Source organism: Trichoderma evansii, assembly GCF_050947405.1.
Source record: "Trichoderma evansii strain SZMC 28006 chromosome Unknown GGI43scaffold_20, whole genome shotgun sequence".
Classification (NCBI taxonomy): Eukaryota; Fungi; Ascomycota; class Sordariomycetes; order Hypocreales; family Hypocreaceae; genus Trichoderma; species Trichoderma evansii.
In genome coordinates, this window is record NW_028145186.1 from 372,531 (window position 1) to 398,290 (window position 25,760).

Here is a 25,760-nt window from a genome sequence, read left to right on the forward strand (position 1 = left end):
CCGCCCCCCCGCCCCCCCCCCCCCCCCCCCCCCGGCCCCCCGCCCCCCCCCCCCCCCCCCCCACAAACAAAGGGGTCCAGGCTCACATCGTATTTGAAATCTTTGTATACCGGGAACAGGCATCGGTACCAGAAATAGGGCTGCGTGTAGGGATATGACATCCCATTATGCCTGGATCCATCCTGAGCCCTGTTATACCAGTTGTAACACCCGCCGGAAAGCCAGACGGTTTCTTGGAGGTCGGTCTGGATCTGGTCAATGTACTGTTTCTCCGCGTCAGGGTTGACATCCACAGCCATCGCTTTGCCTTGAAGGATGGGCTTGATCAGCCGGAGAGCGTAGTTTATGGAGTTTTCCACGGCCATGAGTGTCGACGTGTGACCTGTAGCGCTGTTTGGTCCTATGGGGAATGACATACTGGTTAGATAAAAAATGTATATGCGACAGAAACAGAGAAAAAGAAAACCGGGCCTCACCGAGTATCATAAACATATTTGGGAAGCCGCTGAGAGATGTAGTGTTGTACGCCCCTGGCCCACCCAGAGATTTCCAGTGCTCCTCTGCTGTAACACCTTGCCGGCCGACAATATCAATATTCGTGCAAAAGCTGTTTGTTTCGTAGCCACTGGCGAACACAATGATGTCAACGTCGGTATGGCCGTCCTTGGAGCGAATCCCCTTTGGTGTCACTTCCTCGATAGCATCATCCCGAAGGGTGACATTCTCCGAGTGTAGGCTGGTCAGATAATTCGGATCATAAATGCGCCTCTTGCAGCCCATCTCAAAGTCGGGAATCAGCTTATCGTAGTACTTTTCGGGAGCCTTTTTCTTTATGTATCGTATGGCTTCGGCTGTGTTGGAACGACGGACCGCAGCAGCAGCCTTGGTCATGTAGAAGCCCCTTATCTCGTTTTCCAAGATCAAGAAGAAGAGGAAGCGAGTAAATTTGAGGAACCCAGGTATATTCATAAACATCCACTGGAATAGCTTCACGTTGGGTACTTGTACTGGAGGAATGATCCAGTGTTTAGTGCGTATAAACTGCGTCACGTGCTTGGCCTGATCTTTGATGCTGGGGACAATCTGTGAAGCTGAGCAGCCATTGCCGATGAGGGCGACATTTTTGTCTGTCAGGTCAACATCGTGTCGCCACTCGGCAGCGTGGAACACGGGGCCGTCGAAGCTTTCAAGGTTGGGAAGATCTGGCTTGCGAGGATATACCAAGAGGCCCGAGCCGCTGAAGAGAAACTGAGACTCGTGCACAGAAATCTCATCAGATATGGTGTTTCGGACCGTGAGGCGCCAGTGTCCAGACTGCTCAATCCATTCGCATCTCTCTACACAGGAGTTGAAGCTCATCTTCTCGCGGAGGCCATATTCTGTCGCCACATCGTTGAGATATTGCCACACTTCGTGGTGAGATGGCAGGATTTTAGTCCACTTGGGATTGGGGGCAAAGGAGAAGCTGTAGAGCAAGCTGGGAATATCGCAGGCACATCCTAATTTGATGGAACAAAGAATTGATGTCAGTATATATGAAGCCGATCCACATTCAACTGCTGAAATAGAATAGCCCGAGAGCATAGAAATACCTGGATACTGATTGGCAAGCCATGTGCCTCCCAAATCGCTATGCTTGTCGAAGAGGCGAATGTCGGTGATTCCATACCACCGCTTGATAGTGCACCCCAAGGCAATGCCAGAAAATCCAGTGCCAATACAGGCGAACTGGCTGTATGTGATCTTTTCTGACATGTTGATTTTCTCTCTACTTGCTAAGAAAGGGGGGTTGATACCTTGGAGATTGAAAAGTGTGTTAAAGACAGCTGGTTACCATATATATCTCAAGGCAAGAAGGCAAGCACAGTAACGACTCGTACCTGGACTTTCAATTTTCAACGACGGCAAGAACTCAACTCTCTATAAGAGCAATGAGAGCACATGCACAGCATTAAATACGATCGGGCATGAATACCAAGACATCTGCCCTCCTTGTGTCTCTCTTTCCTACCTATCAACGACGTACCCCTTGCTCATACGGTAGGGTCGAACAAAAAAAAGACTTCATCGTACATCTTTTATTAATTCTCCCTTGCCACACCCCCATTCCCATCCCTCCCTTGGCCTTGTTACGATACCTCGGTCTGTACTTTTACCTCACTCACATACGAGTATGACCTCCAGGGACTCTTTTGGTAGGTAAACGCCACCATCTCAGCTCTTTTGCTACGTATGTGTGGCATCAACAATTTTCCTTTTTGGGTATAGCTAAAGCGAGAGACGAGGGCTGAGAGGGAAAACAAGGATACGGTGAGAGATGTGTGGGCAATGACTGTGCTTTTCAGCAGGAGTCGTGGCTTGTCTTGTCCTCTCGCATATGTGTCGCTCCACACCGAACACAACAACACAGCACGATGAGACTCTGATGGCGACCCCACCGCCGTTATTGCTGTATCTCGCTCTCACTCACTCCCTATCGGTCGGCAAAAAGAAAATGGATGTTTTTGCCCCTATAAGGTGCTATTCACCGATCCTTGCCTGCCGTATGAGCTCGCTAAAGACAGTAGGCGATGTCAGCAACATCTAAGCGATCTGCATCATCATTAGAAAGCTATTCTATGAAGCATCTATTAATACTATTTAGTACCCGCATCTGATACTATCCGTTAGTGTATATAGGCAGTGCTTGGTCCGCAATAGGTATGTATAGACTACATGTACTACATGTGATTGCACAAGCACTACCAACTGACCCCCAACATCACCAAAAACGGCTCGGCCCTCGATGTGGGGACCTTGGATGCGGGTCTTGATCGATCACATCAGTGCGGACCAAGCATAAGACTAAGTTCTAGACGGAGATGCTGACATACTGGTTATATCATTTTAGTTGTAAGCGTCCATCTGTGTCTGCGCTTATGCATAAAAATCTTATATCAACGCTATCAACGCTATCAACAGCATCAACGATATTGACGATATCGACGAAACCTCAGCCATACCCTGGATAAAGGCGTCCCATATGGTACAGCCGCTGCAGCTGAGAAAGCGAGAGGGGCTACAGGCATTCTATGAGGTCATTCAATCTAGACAGCTTCTGGTGATATTACATACCATTACTACCTGTGCTGTTATCGATGCAACCACCCATTTGGCCAGCTGAAGCCGCAACGTCCTTGGTATGGAGTACAGCAGCTGTAGTGGCTGTCATCTCCACTCCGGACTCAATATTCTTAGGCCAGGCACTTTTGCTACGCACACGCGGCACGGGCGAAGCGACCTCAGGATATCTAATAAGTTGCACCACTTGCGAAATCACGACCACTGTGCGTACGTACAAATCATACAATCAAGTTTCCCTCGATATATACGAGAATTAGCGGCTAGCTGCAGTTCTATATCAGCACGGCACAGCATACGCCTGCAAGCACGCTTGCAACCTCATAGAGCTCCGTGCAAGTAAGCAAACCTCTCTATGAGGAGCCCCCAATGTCTCGGACGGGACAGTGCATCCCCGGCATTAAAGCCGAGGTAAGATGCATATATTCAGCCGCCGCCACTGCCAGTACTACCTATTTGAGGGGTCAGGTCTTTATTCCCTTTTATTCTGATTTTATACAAGACCGAAGGTGTACTAGTTGTGTCCGTCTTGGCAAAATTATGGCAGCAGCTGCACTCTGAGCAATCAATCAGAACTGGACAGCGACATCTTTGTGATATATTAACTAAGTATTTTTATGTTGCACGAATTACTGACCGTCTCATACTCGGCCTAGTGTTGTTACTCCATCCATACTACCCAGGGATGTTGGCAAACAACAAGCAAATTGCCGACTCAACCTTGAAAATTACGGTATGAGTTATGCCTCAGACGGCAGCTGAGACAGCGCATGCAGCAATCACTTACTGATAGCCAGCAAAAAACAGGTAGTACGGGATCCCCCACCTCTCTCCTCTTCCTTGGCTTGTCTAGTCTATACCCTGACGCCTTTTTCGCCGACGTTGACTGAGGAGGCCACTTCCTCGTCTTCCTCCACAACCGCTAAAACTTTCTCATCATGCACGCCCATCTCGCCCTCCCACCCATTTTCAAGCAGATAGGCCTTGAACTTTTCGTCTTGCACGGCAAGATCTTCGCCAGTAACATTGGGCACAAAGAAGTAGGTCACCAAGACTCCCACAACGCCGCAGATGGCGGCGATGATGAAGGTCCACCGCTTGCCCAAGTTGTTCTGGATAGGAGTAAAGGCCTGGGTTCCCACGGCAGCACCGGTCTTGCCCAAAGCCGCGCTGAGGCCGTAAAATGTTCCTCTTACACTTGTAGCGTAAGACTCCGACGAGATGAGGCCGAGCATGTCACCAGGCCCAAAGTTGCCGGAGCTCTGCATTAGACCGTAGAAAATTACAAAGAGGGGAATGATCTTGGTGATTTTGTCGTAGGCACAGCCGATGATGAGGCCAAAGACGAGGTAGCCGGAGAAGCCAAGCATCATGACGTTTTTCCTGCCCAATCGGTCACAGCACCATGCACCGAGAAAGACGCCGGGCAGAGCAATGGATCCCAGCAAAAGCTGCCACTCAGCTGTGCTTCGTAGTGTGTCTCCAGTTGTGTCCACCACGGACGAGATGATGGTGCCAGAGAAAACTCCGTTGGGGAATGTGACAAAGTCGTACAGGAACCAGGCACCACAAGTGCCAATCAGCGTCTTCCAGTAGTAGCGGAGGGCGAGACCGTAGGGCACACGCCGTTGGATGGCACTCTTGCGGTATAGCTTGGACGTGAGCATCTTGATTCGGAAATAAAAGACAGACAGCGGAAGCAGGATGCCAATGCCGAAGCATACTCGCCATACTGTAGACAGGTGATTCTCGCCAGCGGCTGAAAGTACAATCAGGAAGATGGACACGGCCAGGGGACCTCCAAAGCTGAGAGGCAGGTTTGTAACCAGGATGAAGATTGGGCCACGTTTATCTAGTACTCTTTCATTGGCAGCTTCGGAGGATGACGTACTTGCAGCCGGATACTCGCCGCCTTGGTGTTTGCAACCCCGTGTAAGCCATGATACTCTACATCTCAAATGTCTGAATAAAAAGGGTGAATATCTTACCAACACCGAATCCCACAATGCCTCGTGCAACCGTGAGCATCCAAAACATTCCATTGATAGAAATTCCGTGAGCAGCAGTGGCCAAGATGCCTCCAACAACAATCAGCAGCGTGGTGATGACGATTGCGGTCTTTCGCCCAAGATAGTCGCACGTGAGGCCGACGGTTACTTGTTGGTAATCCCGTGTAAGTCATGATGCTCTACATCTCAAATATATAAATAATAGGATAGATAACTTACACTGTCCCAGAATCGCGCCTACGAGGAGGGCATTAGATACGCGAGTACTGACGACAGATGTATACTGAGCAGGATATTCTTTTTTAAAAAGAACGTTACTCATTGTCATGAGGTTATTTTGATAACTTGGGTCATTAGCGAGGGCAGAACCATGAAGCTGCACGAGAAGTATCCTCGCGAAGTGTTTACACATACCCGTCGGAGATGAGAGCAGCACCGGCTGCGATCTATTGACCACGACACTATCAGCATTATTGCTACTAGATAGCCTTCTTTTGAATTATAAAATGCGATCCATTTATCTTTGGAGCTGATGAACGAGTCATCGAGCAATGGTGGAAACTTACAATGGTAAAGACATCAGACAGCGACTGGCGCTTCTTGAGCCTCTCATCAGCACCACCAACGGCAACAACAGCAGCAGCATCGCCACCGCCATCTCCACCCTTGACGCTGTTGCTACCGCCCTGCGTTAGCACCGCAACGGGCGACTTTTCTGTTTGGCTAAGCTCGGCAGCCATGTTGTGCATGCAGCAGCTTATTGACGCGATGATCCCAATGGCGGCACACAAGGTGACATTTTCTGTGCCGCGGACGGCTCCGAGACAAATATATACATGCGGCAATGGCTCGTCCTCCCACTTCCCATTTTCGTTCAACGGTGAAGCAACATAACGTGGTAATGGCAGTGTTACTAGCAGGGTTTTCATTACCTTTTTCGTATCTATCCTAGCTACTTCTGACTGAAACGAACCATGAACTTTTGTTTCTGCTCCCCTCTTTGGCAGCGGTTACGTGTAAAGAGCCAATACCGAGCATCTGTTTGTGCATGTGCCGCCGAGGTGGAGCAGAATTCGGGTGTCAGATGCCGATCTACATACTAAGAGCTGTACTCCAACGTGTCGGGATAGAGGCAAAGATTCGGTGTAAAGCCGAAGCATTATTTCGCACGTGGACCTGCCATTAGAGCTCTAGAGGATCCATCATGGTATATATTTGGCGCCGGTTTGCCTATATAGTACTAAAGGCTGTGGAGACTTATACAGGAACCCAGCCCATGTAAGCAGTAATAGCCATGGTCAATCTATAATATAAGTCTATCGATTTTGAATCTCGACAACACGACAACGTGCTCCGGAACTCCTAGCAACTATTTGATGTTCAAATTTTCAACCCGCCATCTACTGTATTAGGGTAAAGCCGCCCAAAGCATCACAAACCGGCGGATATTTCCTTGTTCGTCCAATTCGCCTAAGGGACGAGGTTTAACTTGTTGCCACTAATGCCTGTTACCTATTTTAGCTTGACAAAGCTCAAATAGGAAAGAACCAAAAAATCAATCAAAAAAATCAAATACTATGAGAAGCGGCAAAGAGACAAACAAGAAATCGCATAGGCGCATTTCGTATTTCTCATTTCGCATGTGTGACTGACAACTCGAGAGAAGCGTTTGCAGAACTGCCTTGGACGCTGCCGTTACCCTGGATCTAGGCAAGCGGGAAACAAAAAAATAGGGAATCTTACAACCATAAGCACACAGCTCCATTACGCACACTGTTATTTTACTACTACTATTGTCTTCTGCTTCTACTGCTTCTACTGCTTCTACTGACTTTTGTGTTCGTGATTCTATTTGTGTGTGTATTTTCATTTTGCGGCCTCTGTCTTTTTGTCCTCCACAGCAAAATAGGCTGCCGTCTCTATAATATGGAGAAGCAAGGCGCATTTTCCAATAGTGGGGGTTTCTGTCGCCGGTTGACTCAGCCATGTTTGTCATGGAGGGGCAATTCTTCCAACTCTTTCTGAGCTGCAATCCGCAGAGTCCGTGACGATACTTAATCGCACATCACCACATTCTTTACCATCAGCTTTGATATTTGGAAATAATATCTCGATTTACATCCAAAGCCAAACCCCAAGGCTAGGGCACCACACAATGGCGCAAAACCCGACAGACGAGCTCTTGCGACGGCCGCTATATGGTAAGCTCCAGTCCAGTCGTATCACTGCTTTCTTTAGCTATTTATCAGCTCGCGATGCGTCGCGCAACGCCCGTTTCTGCTTCACTGATACTGCGTTCTCTTTGAACTATATGCTAAACGCCGCGACTCTTGCTTAGTTTACGATCTACCGCCCGAGAGCCTTGGAGGCCTGACTCTCAAGCCAGACGCAGATGCCATCGCTGCCGCCGAAGCCACGACGCCTCCCAGACAGACCCCAGAAGCATCGCCTGAAGGTGTCACTGGGTCACAAACTTGTTCTCTGTGCAACCTATCCTTTGTTACTGTGCTCGACCAGCGCAGCCATATCAAGTCCGATTTGCACCACTACAACCTCAAGCAGAAGCTGCGAGGGCAGAGCCTCGTGACGGAAGCCGAATTCGAAAAGCTGGTAGAGACTCTGGATGAGTCACTCTCTGGCTCCGACTCAGAAGAGACGGAAGAAGACGAAGACGAAGGGCGCCAAGAGTCTACGCTGACAGCGCTGCTCAAGAAACAAGCAAGATTAACAGAAAAGCGAAATAATAACGAAGACGGCGATGGCGACGAAGTTGCAGGCCGGCCGGGCAAAGGTAAGCCGCCACTGATATGGTTCAGCTCGCCTTTGCTTCCAGAGAACACATATTTCGGCATATACCGAGCCATCTTTTCGGAAGAAGAGCAGAGACAGCCGGATTTGGTTGATATCATCAGGAAGAAGCAACTCGAGCCCATAGCAATGCCAAAGCCTGCCAAAGATGGATCGCTGCCGCCAGTCGCGTACAAGGGGCCTCATTTTTTCCTCTGCATGATTGGAGGTGGACATTTTGCCGCTATGGTCGTCTCGCTGGCTCCGCGATCTGGAAAGGCAGGCAACACGACTATGAACAGAGAGGCCACGGTCCTCGCCCACAAGACCTTTCACAGATATACAACTCGACGGAAACAGGGTGGTTCTCAGTCGGCTAATGACAATGCCAAGGGAAAAGCGCACTCTGCCGGTTCATCTCTGCGTCGATACAACGAGGTTGCTTTGGTCGAGGATATTCGTGCTCTGCTGCGCGACTGGAAGGGTCTTTTGGACACTTCAGAGCTACTATTCATCAGAGCAACAGGAACGACAAACAGAAGAACATTGTTTGGCCCTTATGAAGGACAAGTTCTCCAGGCAAACGATACCAGAATACGGGGATTCCCATTCAGCACCAGGAGAGCCACTCAGAACGAGCTTATGCGATCTTTCATTGAGTTGACTCGACTAAAAGTACGCGAGATTGTCCCAACCAAGGCCGAACCGAAAGACTCAGATAAAGCGGCGCAAAGCAAGGCGTCGGCCAAGCCAGTAAAGCCAGCTCTGTCAGAGGAGGAAGAGACTGCACTTCTCCACACGTCTCAACTACAGGCCTTTGTACGGCGTTCCAAGTTACCAGCACTGCTATCATATCTCACAAAAAATGATCTTAGCCCAGACTTTGAATTCTACCCTCCCGAGCAATACCACCACACTCCACGTGTCCTACACTACGCGGCTTCGCAAAACTCTGCGCCATTAGTTCAGGGCATTCTCACACGGGCTGGAGCAAATCCACTACATAAGAATGCAGAAGGAAAGACGGCCTTTGAGCTTGCTGGAGACCGACCTACACGCGATGCCTTTAGAGTAGCACGATCCGAGCTGAGCGAAGCCAAATGGGACTGGGACAGCGCCAAAGTGCCCCCAGCCATGACGAAGTGTGAAGCTGATCGCCGCGACGAGCGAGAGAAGCAAGAAGCGGACAAGAAGGAGTCGGATAGACGGAAAGCCGAGGAGGAGAGACTTCGCGTTGAGGGGCCAAAGGTCTCAGATACGAAGACAAAGAATAAGACCGCCAGTATGGCATCTATGATTGCAAAGACACCACAGGAGCGTAGGGAAGAGGAGGCTAGGGGGCTGACGCCTGAGATGAAGATGAGGCTGGAGAGAGAACGGAGGGCGCGTGCAGCGGAGGAAAGGATGAAGAGGCTACAGAGTGGTAATTAAAAAAATGTGTGATTTACAAAGATGAATGGAGCATTGAAAGCATTTGAATTGGGATAGACTACAAGGCAGATGGACACAGTTCCATGCTATATAATTATAATGAAGAGCAAGTTATGCCATACCTTGGATATACTCTGTTAGAAAAGCGATGCAATCTGATTCCTAGCTTGAATGTAGCTTACTACGAAAATAAAATAAACAACCGTTGAAAGTGCTCGACGTCTTCATACTCAAGGTCTTTCCTTTTTCTTCAACCCCCTATCCCAAGGATATGACACCTCTCCCAACAGCAGCCAACTATCTTCATTCCTATCACGGCAAAGTAATTATCGCTCTAGCCATCTAGTGAACTTTCCTTGCTCGTCTCCTCATCCAACGAAGGTATACAAATTCGATCCAACGTTGAGGCTGACTGTGACGGAAGGCTATCGTCTCCATATTCTTGCATCCGAAATTAAGTTTTCTGTTTCCCGTACCGTGGCGCTGGTAGTATCATTCTGCACAGACATCCCTAAAAGGAGTAAACCAATGGAGTTGGATGTTGGCTCGATCTATCTTGTCCTAATTTCGCTATGGAGTATGCGTGACCGCTCTTCCCGCCTCGAGCTGGAGGAAAATAGTATTCAGATCGGAAATCTGTCGAACTAACGCAAAACGCCGTGTTGCTGCGAATGAGTCTAAGAAATTTAGCGAGGATTTACTATTTGCTTCAGTCAAACATGCTAAACGCTATACCAGTGGCTAAGGTCATCCCGCCTCGTATTATCACAAGGTTTACAGCAACGCCTCACAAATCTTACGCGCTTAATACTACAAGCACTAAGTAGCCGAGCGCCACAGCGAGGGTTGTAACACCCCTTTTCTTCTGTTATTTTTAAATACTAGGCTGCTGTTCAAGAGTCACCCTGGGAATAGGCGAATGTAATTCAATCTCCTGGATAACGGGAGATCCCCCAATGTTAGGGTAGGGGGCTGGTATCTATAAGATGGCCCAGATCTGAGGAGATGTATTCCGAAGCGATCAAGGGGGGTGTCATGAGGGGGAAAAGGAAAGAATATATAGGAGATAGGCTCGTTGGATAAAGACAAATACAGGCACAAGAGTCACCAAGAGTCGCGCAGTTTGGCCCTAGGAAAGCCTGTGCGGTAATCTTTAGTTGGAAGCTTTGCCCTTGCAACTGTGGAAGCAAACCCCAACAGCATAAGCATCATATAGTTGATGATTTGTGCGACTGACTGCATAAAGGGCCAATGCTCATGCTGTGTTCATGTTGGTGCGCGATTCTGCACGATTCCGCAGGCGCATCAAAACCTTTCGAGCTGTTAATGACGATGTTGTTGGTAGGATACACGTGTTACCAGCTGTAACACTGTATCCAGGGCCTGCAAGGACGGCCATCACAATCACCCGCAGCTTTGTGTGCTTTGCTCATGGGGACTAAACCGGCGTCATCCAACGGTCCAGTGCCTGAACACTAATTGGCCCTTGGTAGGCTATTATTTCATCTTCTTTTTATCTAATCGCTCCGTCCGTCCATGACTGCATTACCCCTGTCCACTTCTCTGTCAAAGCTTCGGTGATGCTTCGCCAGGGCCTCCACTCATCCCTAGTATCAGGTTGTCCATCAATCATCGTCGCCAAGCTGCGTACGAAGTAGGAATAGCCATATTGACTCTCTCTTCGCGCCATTGATGACACTGACAGGGTCTTCGGCTCTCAATCGTAAGGCCCTGTCTTCCTTTGACCCATTCCAAACTCCACAGCCAGCTGCATCGAAGGCAGTCAGCTTGACCCAGTCGAGCCTAGATCTTGATTGCGGGGACAAAACAAGACCCCCCCTGTGCCGTTGCATTGCGGCTGATCAATGCAAGCTGCAGAAAAAGAAATAAGGGGGGGTTTGCAGTACGCATTCCTGCTTCGTATTTTTCCGCGCCGATGGCTGTGACAGCCGATGCAAGTGCCCATCGGATGGAGCGTCGCATTGCTAACTATAACTCGACACAAACTGGTGCCGAGGCTACAAGGCTACTAACCCGTACCCAGCAGGTCGATACAGTAATATCTCTGTTGGCGATAAGGTAGACCAGGTGTGCCAGACATGGTGAGCTTCATGCTCCTCCATCCTTTGTCGATAGTTTAGTGCTCCGCATTCAGCCGCATATCCAGGGTCCTCTGACATCGGCCCTTTGAGAGATGCTTCTCGTCTTGTTCGTGAAGTGCGAGGGTAAGGCTCTACCTGTAGGGCATCGCATCTTACACTAAGGCCCCTCTGCAGCCTTTCTCGTAAAAAAAGAAAAGAAAAATGTTAGCTCGGGCTTCCTTCGCAGCCAAGCGAAAACGTAGTACCAGACCGTAGCTTGGCCGATCCCCCTAACGAAACGACCGTTGCGCACAGACTAGGAAGATCTTGTCTTCCCCGATCGATGATAGGGTGGAAGCATCCTGGGCTGTTGAGTATGGTCGTAAATTGCGTAATATTCAGGGTATTCAGTTACTGCTGCTTTGTATCATCAGCAAAAGGTGTCGCGCTAGGTTCGTTGGATCTCTCCGTTAGGCCAAATGGAGGAGGTGACGATACTACGCACCAAGCTTAGATATACGCCTGTATTGAGAATCATGGGACGAAATTGACGGGACTTGCAAAAAAGAACCGACCCTGTAACCTCTATTGTCGTATGGCAGTAGTACTAGCAGTAGTATTGTTATCACGACCATTAAGTGCCTCAGGATGGGCCAGAGACCGTGCTCTCAAGCCACACGCAGATTGGCAGCCCAGCAGGGCAAGCCATAAGAGCGAGAGCGCGAGACGTTGGCGCTTGATTGGCTCGAGTCTGATGCCTTCATACGGAATCTTGTCTGCATTGTCGTTGACGATCTTGTAATAGTACCTCTATAGTTGGTACCTGGGGACTTGTCACTGCATGTTATCTTATCTGGGTTAGTAGATTCAATATTATAGAGGTTGTTACTTCGTACCTAAGGCAACACGCATAATCTCGTGATGCAGACACGGACTCAGTCATCGTCCGCCCAACCTAATTTATGAACCCCTCGCAATATTACTGGCTCGGATGCAGCCATCATTTGCTGTACTCTAAATGCACGGTTGCTTACCCGGGCCCCCCCTGCCGAATTTCCTCTCAATTGTGCGGGTTTCCGGAAAGGCGTTAGGCTTCTGGTTGTTTAACTGTGCTAACCACCACTGCTAGTATTAGCATCTGCTACGGGCGCTGCAATGCGCTTATCAGGAGATACTCGCCGGTTAAACGCCTGTGTCTGCGGCGTGGCTATGCTGATACTCTGTATTCTATTACAGGGAAGGACTAGTATCGTCAAGGGGAGGAGAGGTCGGTCCTTGCTCAAACCTCGTCATCTATTCCGCGACGATGCGTATTAATGAAATAAGGGCCAGTCAACGGTGCGGCCGAGCTCGATCCTGCAACCTGCAACTAGCCAACTGCATGTACGGCATCTACTAACCAACTCAGGATGGCAAGCAACACGTCAATGTTAGTTTGTACTACACCGGCGACTATTAGCACTCGTTCTGCTAGCATGAAACTACACGTTGTGTTGTCCGCTACCATTATACGGTGTACAGTATGTTAGACGAGTCCACGGGCATTGCACCCAAGGTCAAGCCCAGTGGCTCTTCAGCACGGTGAGTCAAGTTGCAGGACAGCGGGTTACAAGTTCCCGAGCACCAGTAGGCGAGCCGTCTACCGAGAACGAAGGGCGCCGCTGGCATCGACTCCGCAGCCATTCTTAGGTGCCGTGGGCCTGAGCGATAGCCGCCTCCTCCCATTTCCCACGTGAGCGAGAGCAGCTCCCGCAGCAACCTCCCTGATCTCTTGAGTGCTTGCTCAGTCGAATAATCTCAGTGGGGGCGCTGAGAATCAGTCTCATGCATAGCTTGGCTGCGATCCCTGCTGCTCCGAGGCCAATGACAGCACCGCGGGCCCTGTCAAATCAACGCCGACAAGCTGTCTAACTCTGCTTTGGGTCTGCAGAGAATTCCAGAATGGGCTTGGATTGGCTGCGCTGGGGCCATGGCAAAGAATTTTAGCACTGGAGGCCAACACCAAACGGTGCGAGCACTCGTATACCTTGTAGCGGAATCGCATGCATACCATACTACCCAGTAGTAATGCTACGGTACTTGCCTATTCAAGTGCAAAATAGCAACATGAGAAACTAATAGTTGAGGTAGTATTTCCAATATTCTGCAGTCATGTGCTTGACGCTGCCTGCCGCGGCGCGAGGCAAAGATCGTGCTGGGGCCTTGAAGGCGCCACAAGAAACTATGAGGTGTGGCGGGAAGCTGGGTTGGCTTGGCTATCCGCCCGTCTGTTGGCCTACAGGGTCGTGAATGGGAGCTCTCACAGAGAGATGCTCCCTCTTGCCAGCCCCCAACAATGTTACAATCTAGCCTTGCCTTATCATCGTACGAGTACGGGGCTATGAATGAATGCCTGATCCGACTACAGCAAACGCTTCATGTGGTTGCACCCAAATAACATGAGAAGAGTACAAGACAAAGCTCGGACGTAGGCCACGGCTTAGACTACTGCTGGCGATGTGGATGCCGGACAGACGACGACGGACGGGTCTCAGCGCCCCTGGATGCTTCTGTTTCAAGCCGAAGGCGCCAGATTAGCTCTGCAGGCTTTATGATTCAAGGCTTTACGCAAGACCATGCTTCGCAAGGCTTAGCCTGGGCATGCCATCTCCACCCCATCCAGAGACTTGTCCCGACATTGGATGATGGGAATAACGTGGGCATTCGACGGGAATGGCAAAATGGGAAAGCCGCCAACACACAATACTGTACGTACTTGCTCGTGCAGTATTACATGTACAACAATTTTTCTTCCCTAACGGAGCCCACACACGCTATTTAGGATTTATGGAGATCTCCATATGGTTATTATCCATTAGCATCATTTCTCCATCCTTACTTCGATTTAATAACCCCCAGTACCCACCAACTCTTATTACTTCGTACTTTACAACTCACTCTTCGGTATCTACTTACCGACAGAAAGAGAGAGAGAGATCTCTTGACTCTTTCTTCTCTGTGAAGATCTGAGACAATATCTTTCTTCTTGCTTCTCTTCACTCTCATCATTCTCTCTTCACGACCCTTCGTTGTTTTCTCTTCCCTTTTCCTTTTCGCTTCCGAACTCTGATTTTCATTCATCCTGGATATCGCAAGCCGGCTGCTTTCTGATCGATTTATGTTATCAACTCCTTCTGGTGATCGATATGCGACGACGGTTTCCCACAACAAAGCAAGATCATAGACTCATTCTTTCTTAACTTCTATCCAAGGAATCAGACTTTAATTCATTCATTTACTCTTCACCATGCCGGAAGGGGAGCTGCCCATCGAAGGGCAATCTCTCGGCCCTCTGACCTCATCACTCCGCAGCGGTCTTACTGCCATCACAGTGCTAGCTTGCATCTCATTCGTTTCCGCAGCCACTCTTTTCATATATCTCACATACAAGATTGTTGCTTGGCAGTTATTCGTGCGGGAAGAAAATGAAGACCGATTCCGATATGCACACCGAGGCGAGGATGAACAAGAAAACCAGCCTCAGCCGGACGCCCACCAGCCAGGCCACGAGGCCTCGGCTTCTCAACATGCCGCAGATTTCACACTCGGAATCGACGGCGTTTTTAACTCGCGTTCAAGGGAGTCTCACGACGCTTCCATAAAAGGTGACGCGAATCTTCCCCAGGATCCAGGCCCGCCTATCCGGCCACTGAAAGGCGCGCCGAACCAGTTTCTTATTCTCATTTACAATCTACTCATTGCCGACCTACATCAATCAATTGCCTTTGCTCTCAACTCCACATGGATCAATCGAAATGCCATCTTGGTGGATACGAAAACGTGCTGGGCTCAAGGTTTCTTCGTGTCGACTGGAGACTTGTCATCAAGCCTGTTTATCACCCTCATCGCCATACATACATTCTTTTCCGTAGTCAAGGGATATCGACCGTCACAGAGGCTGCTGTACTTGTCCATCGGTCTTGTGTGGCTGTTTGTCTATTTCACTTCGACACTGCCCATCGCTATTACAAACAATGGACGTGAGCATGGCGGGCTATTTGTTCGAGCTGGTGCCTGGGTATGTTGCCAACATTCTTTCCTTATTTATTCTTATGCTTTTGCTGTTTCTCTGTGCTCAGCATTTTGTGTATACATTGATTTGCTAACGTATGTATATCCATTCAGTGCTGGATCAACTCTGAATACGAACGCCTCCGTCTATTCACCCACTATCTGTGGATCTTCATCTCTCTTGGCGTGACCAGTGGACTTTACATTGCCATCTGGTTTTCTCTTCGAAAACAGGCCCGCATTCGCCGTGCCGCCAACCCGGACGGCAGCACAGATCTTGGACACCAGTCAGATCACAATCCAGCCTTCCTAATCTATCCAGTAATCTACGTTACCTGTACGTTACCATTGGCTACAGAGCGTGTGGCATCCATGGCTGGAGCCGACATCCCGCTAGGATACTTTTGTTTTGCGGGAGCACTCATCTCCCTCAACGGCTTTTTCGATTGCCTCTTATTCGGAACAACTCGTCATTCCATCATCTTTGCGTCCAAGTACGATCTAGACGCCTCCGATACAGGTGTCGGTACGATTGCCTTTCTACAAACGCCCAAGGCTCGACGCTATGGCAACATGGTCTGGGTTCAGGGTGGTGAAGGCAGAAGAAGGAGGAAGATGGAGCCCAAGACTACTGGTGGATGGTGGTCATGGCAACGCCTGGCTGAACACTCTTCCCATATCAGAGGGCAAGAGAAGAGGAGAATACCTCGAGGTTCAAGTCAGGAATCCCTGCGAGGACCTGGAATCCAAATGGACCTGGTTACAACTGTGGTGGTGGAAGTGGAAGAAGGCAAGGAGCGAGATATCCGATTCCCCGACCCAGTCGCAAGCGGCAGCCCCTCGGTCAACAGTACAGAAAGGGACGCTGTAAGCACGAGAAGAGCCATCTGAAAGAAAAAAGTTTAGTGTTTTTTTCCTCCATTGTTTTTAGAATTTCCTATGTTCTTGGGGTCTTTGATACGATATGGGGTTGCATGGAGCGCTGGCATCTGCACAGCCTTGATGAGAAATGTAATATTACAAGCGATTCTTTTTTCGGAATCTCCACATTCATCTGTCTACATCATAGCGATTTATTGAGATAGCAGAGGAGCTTTTGATAAGCTTATCCTCTTAATACCAGATATATTAGCATAATGCCTCTTCTCTCAGTAAACAACTCATTGTACGTTGAACCTCTCAATGCGTTAATTGGTCATCTGATTACAACTAGCAGTTTTGGAATCGGACCGTTCGTGGAGAATCACTATCACGACCATGCCTGCTTAGATAGACGAGTATTAAGTCTTCAGCTCCCATCTACCGTCCACAGAGCCTCAGGCGGAGCAATATGTTAAATAGTTGACACATTATTTACCACTAGCTTTCTTGGTACCTGCATGCATGAACTGTTTTTCTCTCCTGAAGCTCCAGTGGGTTTTCGCAAAAGGACCAATCCATTATTAAATCCGGCCCGCCATCGTCCCATTCAGATTAATCCACTGCAACTACTACTAGTACCAGTAGTGCTGTTCTTCCCCGTTTCTAAAAAGGAAAAAGGATTAAGCTGACGGCTGACGCGATTCATGTTCATCCGATGCTAAGATGTGGAGAGCGAGGGGGAGAAAAGAAGCGGCACTTATCCTCGTTTATCTGGCCACTGCATACGAGGACCACGAGTAATGATGGCTGTCGTTTTACCATTGCTGTGGATTTTTATCGCCGACCTGAAATAGGCTCTAGCATCTCAACATTGGGATTGACATTGGCCAAGAACGGCTCCCGCCCAATCGGACTGGCCCCCAGGGGGAAGAGGAGATGGACAACGAGGGAGATCGGTCAACTTTGCGCCGATCACCGTGGTGAACAAACCGGACTAGCTGGCTTTGCCGCCGGTGGCATATCTTTCTGCTCGAATTGGCATAGCATCGCCAGACTCTCCTTCGACTCTGAAACAGCTTCCTGGTGGCATAGTTGTATTAAATGATCTCTCCTTACCGGTAGTGGCAGTTCGGAGACTAGATGAAAAAAGGGGGGCGAAAAACTCAAAAAACCGCTGTCACGATCGCGGCAATTGGTTGCGAGGTTTGAAGCAAAAGTGCTTCTCGGGATCGACTCTCAGCTCGCCACGGCGTCGGCGTCTAAGCCGGAGCGGGTGTAAGGTCGTGATGGTCTCTGTTTCGCCTTTGTTAGCACCCGTGTGTCTATTCCTAATGAAAGAGAGGTGTTTGTACTACCGTTAATTTTAGGGCACATTGGTTCGGTCGGTGCTAGACTAGGGTTTTCTTTTCGGCCGAGTAGTGTTAGTGTGTAGTAGAAGGCGTGCCTCGGTCTATCATAGCAGCGAGCGTTAGCAGGTGTTTTTCATCTTGTTCTTCCGTATCCTGAGATTAGTGGCTGCTAATTTGATGCTCGCGTTGGCGTTGCTTTGGAGGCAAAGCGATTGTTTTGAATGGTGGCTGAGAGGTGGTGGTAGGAGTTTGCGAATGGTATTGCAAGCCACCGCCAAAATTAAAAGTATTGAAAGTGTATATGCTTTGAAGCTCTGGAAGGGAAAATATGGGCTGCATCTGGGTCTTGTATATGTATTAAAACGCATTAGAAATTATAAAAAAGCATTGTGAGTGGGTGGGAGAGTGAGGGGAGAAGACACAAACATGCTTGAATTCCTCAACGAGCAGGACTGAGACTTGAAACGTAACTTGTAGTAGCAACCAAATTCTTTGAAAACATTATTAATAAGCCTATTAATATCTCTATAATAAATGAAGAGAATTGGAATTCAACAACCCAGTTTTGTTATCTAGCACCCCAGTTGTAACTTAATGACCCGGTCAATCCGCTCATATATATACGTTTAAGAAATACACTGCTTCTACTGCTTCTACCGCTTCTACTATTTTTAAGTGTTGTAGAAGTAGTAGAAGAAGATTCAAATAGCTGTAAATTCGTGGAATTAGCTATGGTTAGGGATGCTAGATAATGAAACTGGGTTGCTGAATAACAATTTCCTAAATTATTTACCGTATTGCTTGAAGATGATTTATTTTTTTTAAATACTCACCATAATTTTTACAGCAGTAGAAAAGCGTACATGTAGAAGCTTATATTTGCTCTTAAGGTATGGATTCAAAACTCTAAACGAAACAGCGGGTCGCAACGGCTGTTCTGCCAGCTTTTCTCACCATAACCTTTATCCGCTAAGTCCTATTAAGCTATCCAAGGTTTCATATTTAAGAGCATAAACGGTAAATACATATATATAAGTTATTTTTTTTTTTTTTTTTTTTTTTCTCAATTTATGAAAATAATATGGTAGTAGAATAAGGCTTATTTTCAATATTGACCGTAAAGGGTACCTTATCCGTGTAGACGTGCCTTTTGCTGTACCTTTGTACCCGTAGACTTTGCACCAGGTGCTTTCCTTCCCAGTCGATTTCGAGAATTCAAACCATGCAACAAAAAGCAAGGCTTCTCAGACTCAATTTCTGGAGTATTTTCTGACATGAATATCACAAAGCCTCTATATTGGGCCTTACTCTGCGTTTTCAAGGCTACTGCCAGTCATCTTCAGCCCCAAAATCATCCGACTCCATGCAGGTGGCCCTCAGGGTGGCTGTACTGGTGAGCAACCCAAGATGGAAGAGCAGTTTGGCCATGGCTAACCGCAAAAAGCTGTGGGATGATCACGGCCAAAATACAACGCAATAATAGGAAGAGAAGAATAATGGCTGATATCCAATAGAGCTGGATGAGGCTTCTCTCCATCGGAATCCTTGCAATCCTGCATCCGCATTTGGGGAAATGCATGAATGCCCTACAAGCCTCTGTCCATTCTGTCGTGCCACGCATGTGCCAACGCGTCCAAGAGCGGGGGTCTGTCATCTCGATTCTATTTGCTGCAATCCCTCTCTTGAGCGGCGAATTGGATGCACCCGGGAAAAATGCTGCCTGGGCCAACGCCTCATTTTGTATTCTCGTAAACATAGAAACCTCGCTGGAGAACGCAACACCGCTTGCCACCGCGTGGTCTCAGGAAATGAGCACTCTTTGGCTGGCAAAACTCTGCTCTTTTTTGGCATTTACAGAGGCGGGTTAAACAAAAGAACCCATTACCTAGGAATTTTTGCACTTTTGCACTTCTGATCCGCCATGGTTCGAGTTCAGAAGCTGACTGCTGAGGCTCTGTTGAGTGACACGAAACGGAGCCCAGCGGTTCCTAGCAGAGATGGCACGCATGCTCTCTATACAGTCTCGAAGCATATTCTTGGCGACAAGACTACTCATGAGCTGCGTGTTCTCAACCTGCAGACGGGAAGCTCCCAGCAGATTTCCAATGACTTTGGAGTCCACGATGCTATGTGGATTCCCACCACAGAGCTCGATATCATCTACCTCCGATCTGTTGACAAAGGTCGTACCCAGGTCATGGTGGCATATGCCGGAGATGTGTCTGTAGAGCACTATATGGCGGCAGAAATCGATGCACCTGTGTCGAATTTAAAGCTCAAAGAGCTGAGAAGTGGAAGCGTTGCATTTGTAGTCACTGGCCTTGTTGGCGATGCTGGACTATATAATCAAGAAGTTGCCCAGAAAGGGTCTTCCGCGAGATTGTATGACACAGAGATTCCTATAGTTGAGTTACCACTGCAACCCCATTACATTTCTGTTTTTAGTGTTCCTATGCTAATCGTTCTTCGCAGTGGAATGCATCTCGTAGACCGAATAGATGCAGTCTTTGGTACAACGAGCTTGTGCTGCACGAAGGCAGTTGGACACTCCAAGGCCAACTATATAACTTGATTGACGATATAGATTTGGAGGCGCCATCTTGCATGTATACCGACAACCCCTGCAACGAGTTTGACATTTGTGGCGATGGCATCGTCTTTTCTTCTAGAAATCTGAGAGAGCGTGGGCCGGGTGGAAATCCTGCCACATCCATCTATTTCGCCCGCCTAGATTCCTTCTCTCTACCTGCAGAGGCGATGCCGAGGCAAATATTCATACCCACCAGCTTTGAGCCCGCTTCGATAACAAACGTCAGATTTTCTCCAGATGAATCGGCGGTTGGCTTCCTCTACACGGCGTATGAAGATCCTTACAACACTCGGCTATATCTGGGTTCTGTCGAATCCCTAGATGCCTTTGACGTTTTTAGCCTAGTAACCTGCGTTGACGATGATGACCCGAATCCACCAAATGCCTTTGAGTTTGTCGGTGGCTCTGACTCCGTGATCCTGAGAAGCAATCATTTGGGCCACCAAGCGCTCTCGCATCTCATGCTGGAAGACGGTGCTGAACCGAAGGTGTTCTTTTCCGGCAGCAGCTGTACTGCTTTTTATCCTCTGAAACATGGGGATTGGGACGATCTTCTGGTAACGTCGTCTAATTTCATTGACAGCAGCCTGTGGCAGATTGTTCGGGTTTCAGATGCGAGCATCGTGAGGACCGTATCTTCGGCAACCAAGAATGGGGCCAAATTTAACCTTTCCTCCAACATGGTGACGGACTTTTGGTATGAAGGAGCAAATGGATGTTTCATTCATAGCTGGTTTATACTGCCGAAAGACTTTGATGAAACTAAAAAGCACCCTTGGGTGCTGGTACCTCACGGAAGCCCGGCTATGGCCTGGAATAACGAGTGGTCAACGCTGGTATGTGCCATTGTATAATATGTTTACAAGTCAGATTATGCTAAATTTTAGGCACAACAGTCCAATTTTGCTGCCTGGGCGACGCAGGGATACATCGTTGTGCTGCCAAATATTACTGGTAGCAACGGATATGGGCTGGATTTCGTGAGGCGTACGTCGGTCGATATCAACCCCCCAAGACATCGGCTTAGTGTTATTTCTCTAACATATTTATAGGAATCAAAAACAGGAGAGGAGAGGGACCTTTTCAAGATCTCCTCGCTCTTATTGATTACCTTGAAGGTATTCCGTATATAGATACCGGAAAGGGCACCATCCTGGGAAGTAGTAGTTCAGCATATCTTGTGAACAAGATACTGGGGCACGAAGCTGCCAAGAAGGTTAGTATGGAATTTATTAAATTCCATTGATGAGGTCGGAATCTGATTTGCAAATTTAGTTTTGCTGCGCAATCTACCAAAGCGGGACAATCGACCCTCCTGTGTCCTTTTCACCGAAGGAGCCTGTCTTTGACAATTTCGACAAGCTCGACGCCTCTTACCCTTACGCCGAACCGGAGACGATATACGAGAACGATATGGCTCGGTCAACTTTCTTTTACGGATGGAAGAATGCACCGCCGACTCTCATTATCCACGGCGAGAAGGACAAACAATGTTCAATTACAGAGGCATTGACTGCATTCAACTGTCTACAGGCTCAGAGTGTTCCTAGCCGGCTCTTGACATTCCCAGACGAAGGGAATGTTGTCACCAAACCAGAGAATATAGTGATGTGGTACAATGTAGTCTGGGACTGGGTGAAAAAGTGCGTTGATGAGGACGTTCAAAGAGAAGACATCTTCTAGCGTCAATGTGCCACTGGCTTGATCGTTACTTTATATTCTGAGTGTCTCATTCAAAATTGAACGAAAACTGTAGGCCTCATGTTATATGAGATAGGTGCTGGGATATTAATTCTTCTCTTTTCTCCAATTTGAGATGTATGAGTTAGATTACTCTTTTTTTCGCCGTGGAAGATAAGACACAGTCTTTTAACCCCCTTGCTCTTTGTGGATTCTTGTTCCATATAAAATCCCCCACGCTAACAAAGACAGTCCGAATGCTCACCACCCTTCTACACTCCGTATTTCTTTTCTTTATCTTTGATGGGAAAATCGCTCCCCGTAATATCCTTATACCTGTCACGAATGGCATCTGAGATCATTTCGTCCTTGGCCTGCTCGGCAGCTGATTCATTGCTCTGATCTCCTTGGCCCAGAAATTTGTCTTGAACAAAGTCGACTCCTAGAATTACATATTAGTATATGGAAACCATAGACATTTTGTTAATTTTAAGAGACCTTTATCGAGCAAATCTTCGTCCTTTTCACCTTGAGCGCCTCCGCCGCCCATTTCGTTCAATTTGCCCATGAAGCCGCCGCCGCCGCTCTGCTGCTCCGAGTAGTTCTCTCCAGCACTATTCCCCGAGCTATTCCCAGAGCCAGTCAATTTATTCACAAAGTCCATGACGTGTAGTAGATAATGCGATGAAAGATCATTTCCAGATGTTATGAGAGTGATTTGTATGAAGAGTCATTAATATTGGAAGTTGAAATCGACAAGGCAAGTGAAATAAATATTGGACGAAATCAAGTTGAAATCAAGTTCGATGGCAGGTTTCGTGTAACCGGACATTGGCGTCACGTCACAGACGTCATACATGCAAACTAAGAGCCAGAGGCTGGCGACTTGCCACCGCCAATGTGAGACCAATGACAGCGTTCTACACTCTAAAAGTCATGTTGTAATTGTATCAACCTGCAAATAAGCGCTGCAACTGCTAACAAGCGAAAAGTCTCACCTTCATTTCCAACGTCCGGGTTTTGGGTAGCCGCTTGCTCTCCCTGCATCAAACTCATCCAGAGTGGAGAGTCGATATCGGAGATCTAGTGGCGGGCGCCTATTTGGTACCATCCATCCCCAGGCACTAGGATGCCAGAACAAGGTTATCAGCCACTTTGAAGAAAAAATAAGAAAAATAGCTGCGCATTGTAATATTTGGCAAATGATTGGCTTTTTCTCGAGTTTCAACTTGTAGATCTTATCGATATCTTGGTTACGTAAACCGCGCTGATACATACTCGTGGGAAGGAGCCTGTACGATCCAACTACCGAATACGAAGCTCTCAACTTACAAGGTAGTAATTCCGAAACGCATTACCATCCAGGCCAACATGCTCCATTTTCTGCTCTCTTTAAGAAAATTTCCTCATCCCAACCCTCCCATTCGTAATCACTAAACCGGTCATGTCTTGGTGGCTATGAGGATGGGTCTCGGAGCACGCGCGTTATCACCGAGGTACCTCCATCGGCACTGCGACTTGGTGTGTCGGTGAGGTACCATCCGTTCAGTGGGGTGTAAACTCGGTCTGCCACCTTGAATCACTATAAGAAGAAGAGATCGGCCCATCCGAAGAGATTCCCTTTACTTAAAAAGAGGATGAAAAGGGAAGAATATTCGGCAAAAGAAGAAGAATGATACGAAGATAAAATCAGAGCAAGCCGAGAAACACGAAAAGAAGAGAGAAGAAAAAGAGAAAGAGGGACAAAATTCGCCATGGAGAGCTCGTCTCTCGAATCCTCCGCCAGGCCTGGCATCCTTGTTCGCGTGCTCTCTGAGCTGGGTCTCGTGTCTCTTTTCCACAGTCCTCTCGACGTCAAGCTGCTCTGCCTGCAACGTTTTGTCCGCCTCTTTGCCTATGGAGGGTCGACGCTCGTCTTGGTGCCGTATCTGCAGGCTCTGGGCATCTCCAAGACCAACATCGGCCTGTTCATGACCCTGACCTTGGTTGGCGATGTCTGTATCAGCTTCATCCTCACGATCGTGGCAGATGGGCTGGGTAGGAAGACAATTCTGTCAATGGGCGCTTTGATGGTGGTGGGCAGCGGCATCACCTTTGCCATCTGCCAGAACTATTGGATATTACTTGCAGCAGCCATTTTTGGCGTTATAAGCCCGAGGTATGCAAATGTGCAACTTTTCTTTTGGTTCAAATCAAAACGAGTAGTTTGGGGCATAGTATTTGAAGTTAACCACCGCCATTTTTCACAGTGGCAATGAGATTGGTCCATTCCGAGCCATCGAAGAGAGCGTGGTTGCGCACCTAACGGAGCCTGCCTCTAGAAGCGACGTCTATGCATGGTATAGCTTGTTGGGTCAGGCTGGAGTAGCCTGTGGGCTTATGACTTGCGGATGGGTTATTCAATACGTTTCCACTGTCCTCCAGTGGGAGCATGTGGACGCCTATCGACTCGTTTTCCTAGGATATGCTGCTGTTGGCCTGGTTAAGCTAACGCTTACTCTGCTCCTGAGCACTGCTGTCGAGGCCGATGGAAAGGCTTCTACCTCCAAGAAGACGGCTATATCCAACGAAATTGGCCGCACAGAGACATCACCACTTTTAGATAGCGCCAATGCCAATGGGTCCTTGCAAACAACCGAGGAGCAAAAGAGCCGCGGCCGGTTCTCGAGCCTTCTTCCCGATATCAGCAGAGAAGGCTATACTATGATGACGAGCCTATGCATCTTTTTTGCTATAGACTCTTTGGCTTCAGGTATCATAAGCATGTGAGTGCCCCCTCTTCCAAAAGCAGTGCGGCATTGTTGCCGCTTGGTATTATTACGATGACCACGCACTAACGTTTATTCGCATCTAGGTCTTGGGTGACATACTTCTTTCGCTGGCGGTATAGCATTAAAGAGGGCGAGTTGGGATCCATCTTTTTCGTGACAAGCCTCACTTCAGCTTGCTCCATGCTGGTTGCCTCTTCCCTGGCCAAGCGATTTGGCAACATCAAGGTACGAATATATCCCAGTTTTCTATTCAATAATATGCATACTTGCATCAACTAACTGCTAATGTGTCCAATCTAGACCATGGTTTTCACCCATCTTCCTTCATCCATATTCCTCAGTCTTATTCCCGCCTTTCCCGACGTGCGCCTCTCCCTCCTTTTCCTGTGGCTACGTTCCTCCACCGCCAGTATGGATGTCGCTCCCCGGGCAGCCTTCCTAGCTGCTGTCATCCAGCCAAACGAACGGACGGCCATCATGGGCGTCATCAATGTGTGCAAGACAGTTGGCGCCAGTCTGGGCCCCTTCTTAACGGGTACACTGGCAGATCATGGCTTTTTCTGGGTCGCTTTCGTGACGGCCGGATGTCTCAAGGTTGGTTACGACCTGGGCATACTGGCAGTCTTTACAAACCACGAGAGGCACGCAGCTGAAAGAGAGAACCCACGTGCGGAGAGGAGTACTACCGTATAAAAGTGACATTGAGAGAAGCCAACAGAAAAAAGGGAGATAAGATATGTGGAGGCGGTGGTATTAGAGAGAGAGTCTACGATGCGAAATACCGCAGGTATCCTGATGGGCAGAGTCATGAGACAGCTTGCCTTGCGTACACCACCGATCTAGAGGCAAAGAAGATTTTAGTAAGAGCGGACGATATCATTCATGCGTTATTTGCTAGCAATACCCAAGGCCATTTGGCCATAGAACAATCCAAGAGTCAAAGCTTGTTATATAAATACAGCTTAATAAGAAAAGAATAAGAGAGAGAAAAGAAGAAATCCTTTATCCATGTTTCCGTCCAATTGTCCAAT

At 48.2% G+C, this 25,760-nt stretch overlaps 7 protein-coding genes across 7 annotated transcripts in view; 4 read left to right on the plus strand and 3 right to left on the minus strand.

Annotated features, from left to right (window-relative positions):
- Positions 1–2,066, minus strand: part of GGI43DRAFT_179992 (flavin-containing monooxygenase) — a 2,981-nt gene extending 915 nt beyond the window's left edge. The window contains exons 1-3 of the mRNA XM_083199833.1: positions 1,593–2,066; positions 477–1,499; positions 87–400 (exon numbers count right to left, since the gene is read on the minus strand). Of these exons, the coding sequence (XP_083057650.1) occupies positions 87–400; positions 477–1,499; positions 1,593–1,755 (1,500 nt within the window). The 5' untranslated portion in view covers positions 1,756–2,066. The remainder of the gene's footprint in view (positions 1–86; positions 401–476; positions 1,500–1,592) is intronic.
- A 1,908-nt stretch (positions 2,067–3,974) lies between these two features.
- GGI43DRAFT_386575 (major facilitator superfamily domain-containing protein) lies at positions 3,975–5,869 on the minus strand (the record flags this gene model as incomplete). The annotated part of the gene is made up of 5 exons (XM_083203810.1): positions 3,975–5,032; positions 5,109–5,276; positions 5,349–5,473; positions 5,544–5,575; positions 5,696–5,869. 5 exons carry the CDS (start codon positions 5,867–5,869, stop codon positions 3,975–3,977), a joined length of 1,557 nt encoding a protein of 518 aa, XP_083057651.1.
- A 1,263-nt stretch (positions 5,870–7,132) lies between these two features.
- Positions 7,133–9,562, plus strand: GGI43DRAFT_412939 (uncharacterized protein). Its single transcript, XM_083206873.1, has 2 exons — positions 7,133–7,330; positions 7,468–9,562. Exons 1-2 carry the CDS (start codon positions 7,285–7,287, stop codon positions 9,345–9,347), a joined length of 1,926 nt encoding a protein of 641 aa, XP_083057652.1. The 5' UTR covers positions 7,133–7,284; the 3' UTR covers positions 9,348–9,562.
- A 5,010-nt stretch (positions 9,563–14,572) lies between these two features.
- Positions 14,573–16,492, plus strand: GGI43DRAFT_180856 (uncharacterized protein). Its single transcript, XM_083199834.1, has 2 exons — positions 14,573–15,485; positions 15,593–16,492. The coding sequence occupies exons 1-2, from the start codon at positions 14,715–14,717 to the stop codon at positions 16,367–16,369; spliced, it is 1,548 nt and encodes a 515-aa protein (XP_083057653.1). The 5' UTR covers positions 14,573–14,714; the 3' UTR covers positions 16,370–16,492.
- A 3,117-nt stretch (positions 16,493–19,609) lies between these two features.
- GGI43DRAFT_386578 (Alpha/Beta hydrolase protein) lies at positions 19,610–21,961 on the plus strand (the record flags this gene model as incomplete). Its single annotated transcript, XM_083203811.1, has 5 exons — positions 19,610–20,092; positions 20,161–21,114; positions 21,175–21,265; positions 21,331–21,494; positions 21,554–21,961. The coding sequence occupies 5 exons, from the start codon at positions 19,610–19,612 to the stop codon at positions 21,959–21,961; spliced, it is 2,100 nt and encodes a 699-aa protein (XP_083057654.1).
- A 25-nt stretch (positions 21,962–21,986) lies between these two features.
- Positions 21,987–22,622, minus strand: GGI43DRAFT_429939 (uncharacterized protein; the record flags this gene model as incomplete). Its single annotated transcript, XM_083209191.1, has 2 exons — positions 21,987–22,400; positions 22,457–22,622. The coding sequence occupies 2 exons, from the start codon at positions 22,620–22,622 to the stop codon at positions 22,231–22,233; spliced, it is 336 nt and encodes a 111-aa protein (XP_083057655.1). The 3' UTR covers positions 21,987–22,230.
- Positions 22,623–23,473: 851 nt separating this feature from the next.
- GGI43DRAFT_181050 (major facilitator superfamily domain-containing protein) lies at positions 23,474–25,706 on the plus strand. The gene is made up of 4 exons (XM_083199835.1): positions 23,474–24,116; positions 24,208–24,723; positions 24,813–24,954; positions 25,030–25,706. The coding sequence occupies exons 1-4, from the start codon at positions 23,713–23,715 to the stop codon at positions 25,420–25,422; spliced, it is 1,455 nt and encodes a 484-aa protein (XP_083057656.1). The 5' UTR covers positions 23,474–23,712; the 3' UTR covers positions 25,423–25,706.
- Positions 25,707–25,760: the final 54 nt, after the last annotated feature.

Coding starts and splice junctions, on each gene's coding strand:
- GGI43DRAFT_412939 (XM_083206873.1), top strand. CDS start 7,285: ATGGCGCAAAACCCGACAGACGAGCTCTTGCGACGGCCGCTATATG. Junction 7,331..7,467: donor CTTGCGACGGCCGCTATATG/GTAAGCTCCAGT, acceptor ACTCTTGCTTAG/TTTACGATCTACCGCCCGAG.
- GGI43DRAFT_180856 (XM_083199834.1), top strand. CDS start 14,715: ATGCCGGAAGGGGAGCTGCCCATCGAAGGGCAATCTCTCGGCCCTCTG. Junction 15,486..15,592: donor TTGTTCGAGCTGGTGCCTGG/GTATGTTGCCAA, acceptor ATATCCATTCAG/TGCTGGATCAACTCTGAATA.
- GGI43DRAFT_181050 (XM_083199835.1), top strand. CDS start 23,713: ATGGAGAGCTCGTCTCTCGAATCCTCCGCCAGGCCTGGCATCCTTGTT. Junction 24,724..24,812: donor GCTTCAGGTATCATAAGCAT/GTGAGTGCCCCC, acceptor ATTCGCATCTAG/GTCTTGGGTGACATACTTCT. Junction 24,955..25,029: donor AGCGATTTGGCAACATCAAG/GTACGAATATAT, acceptor TGTCCAATCTAG/ACCATGGTTTTCACCCATCT.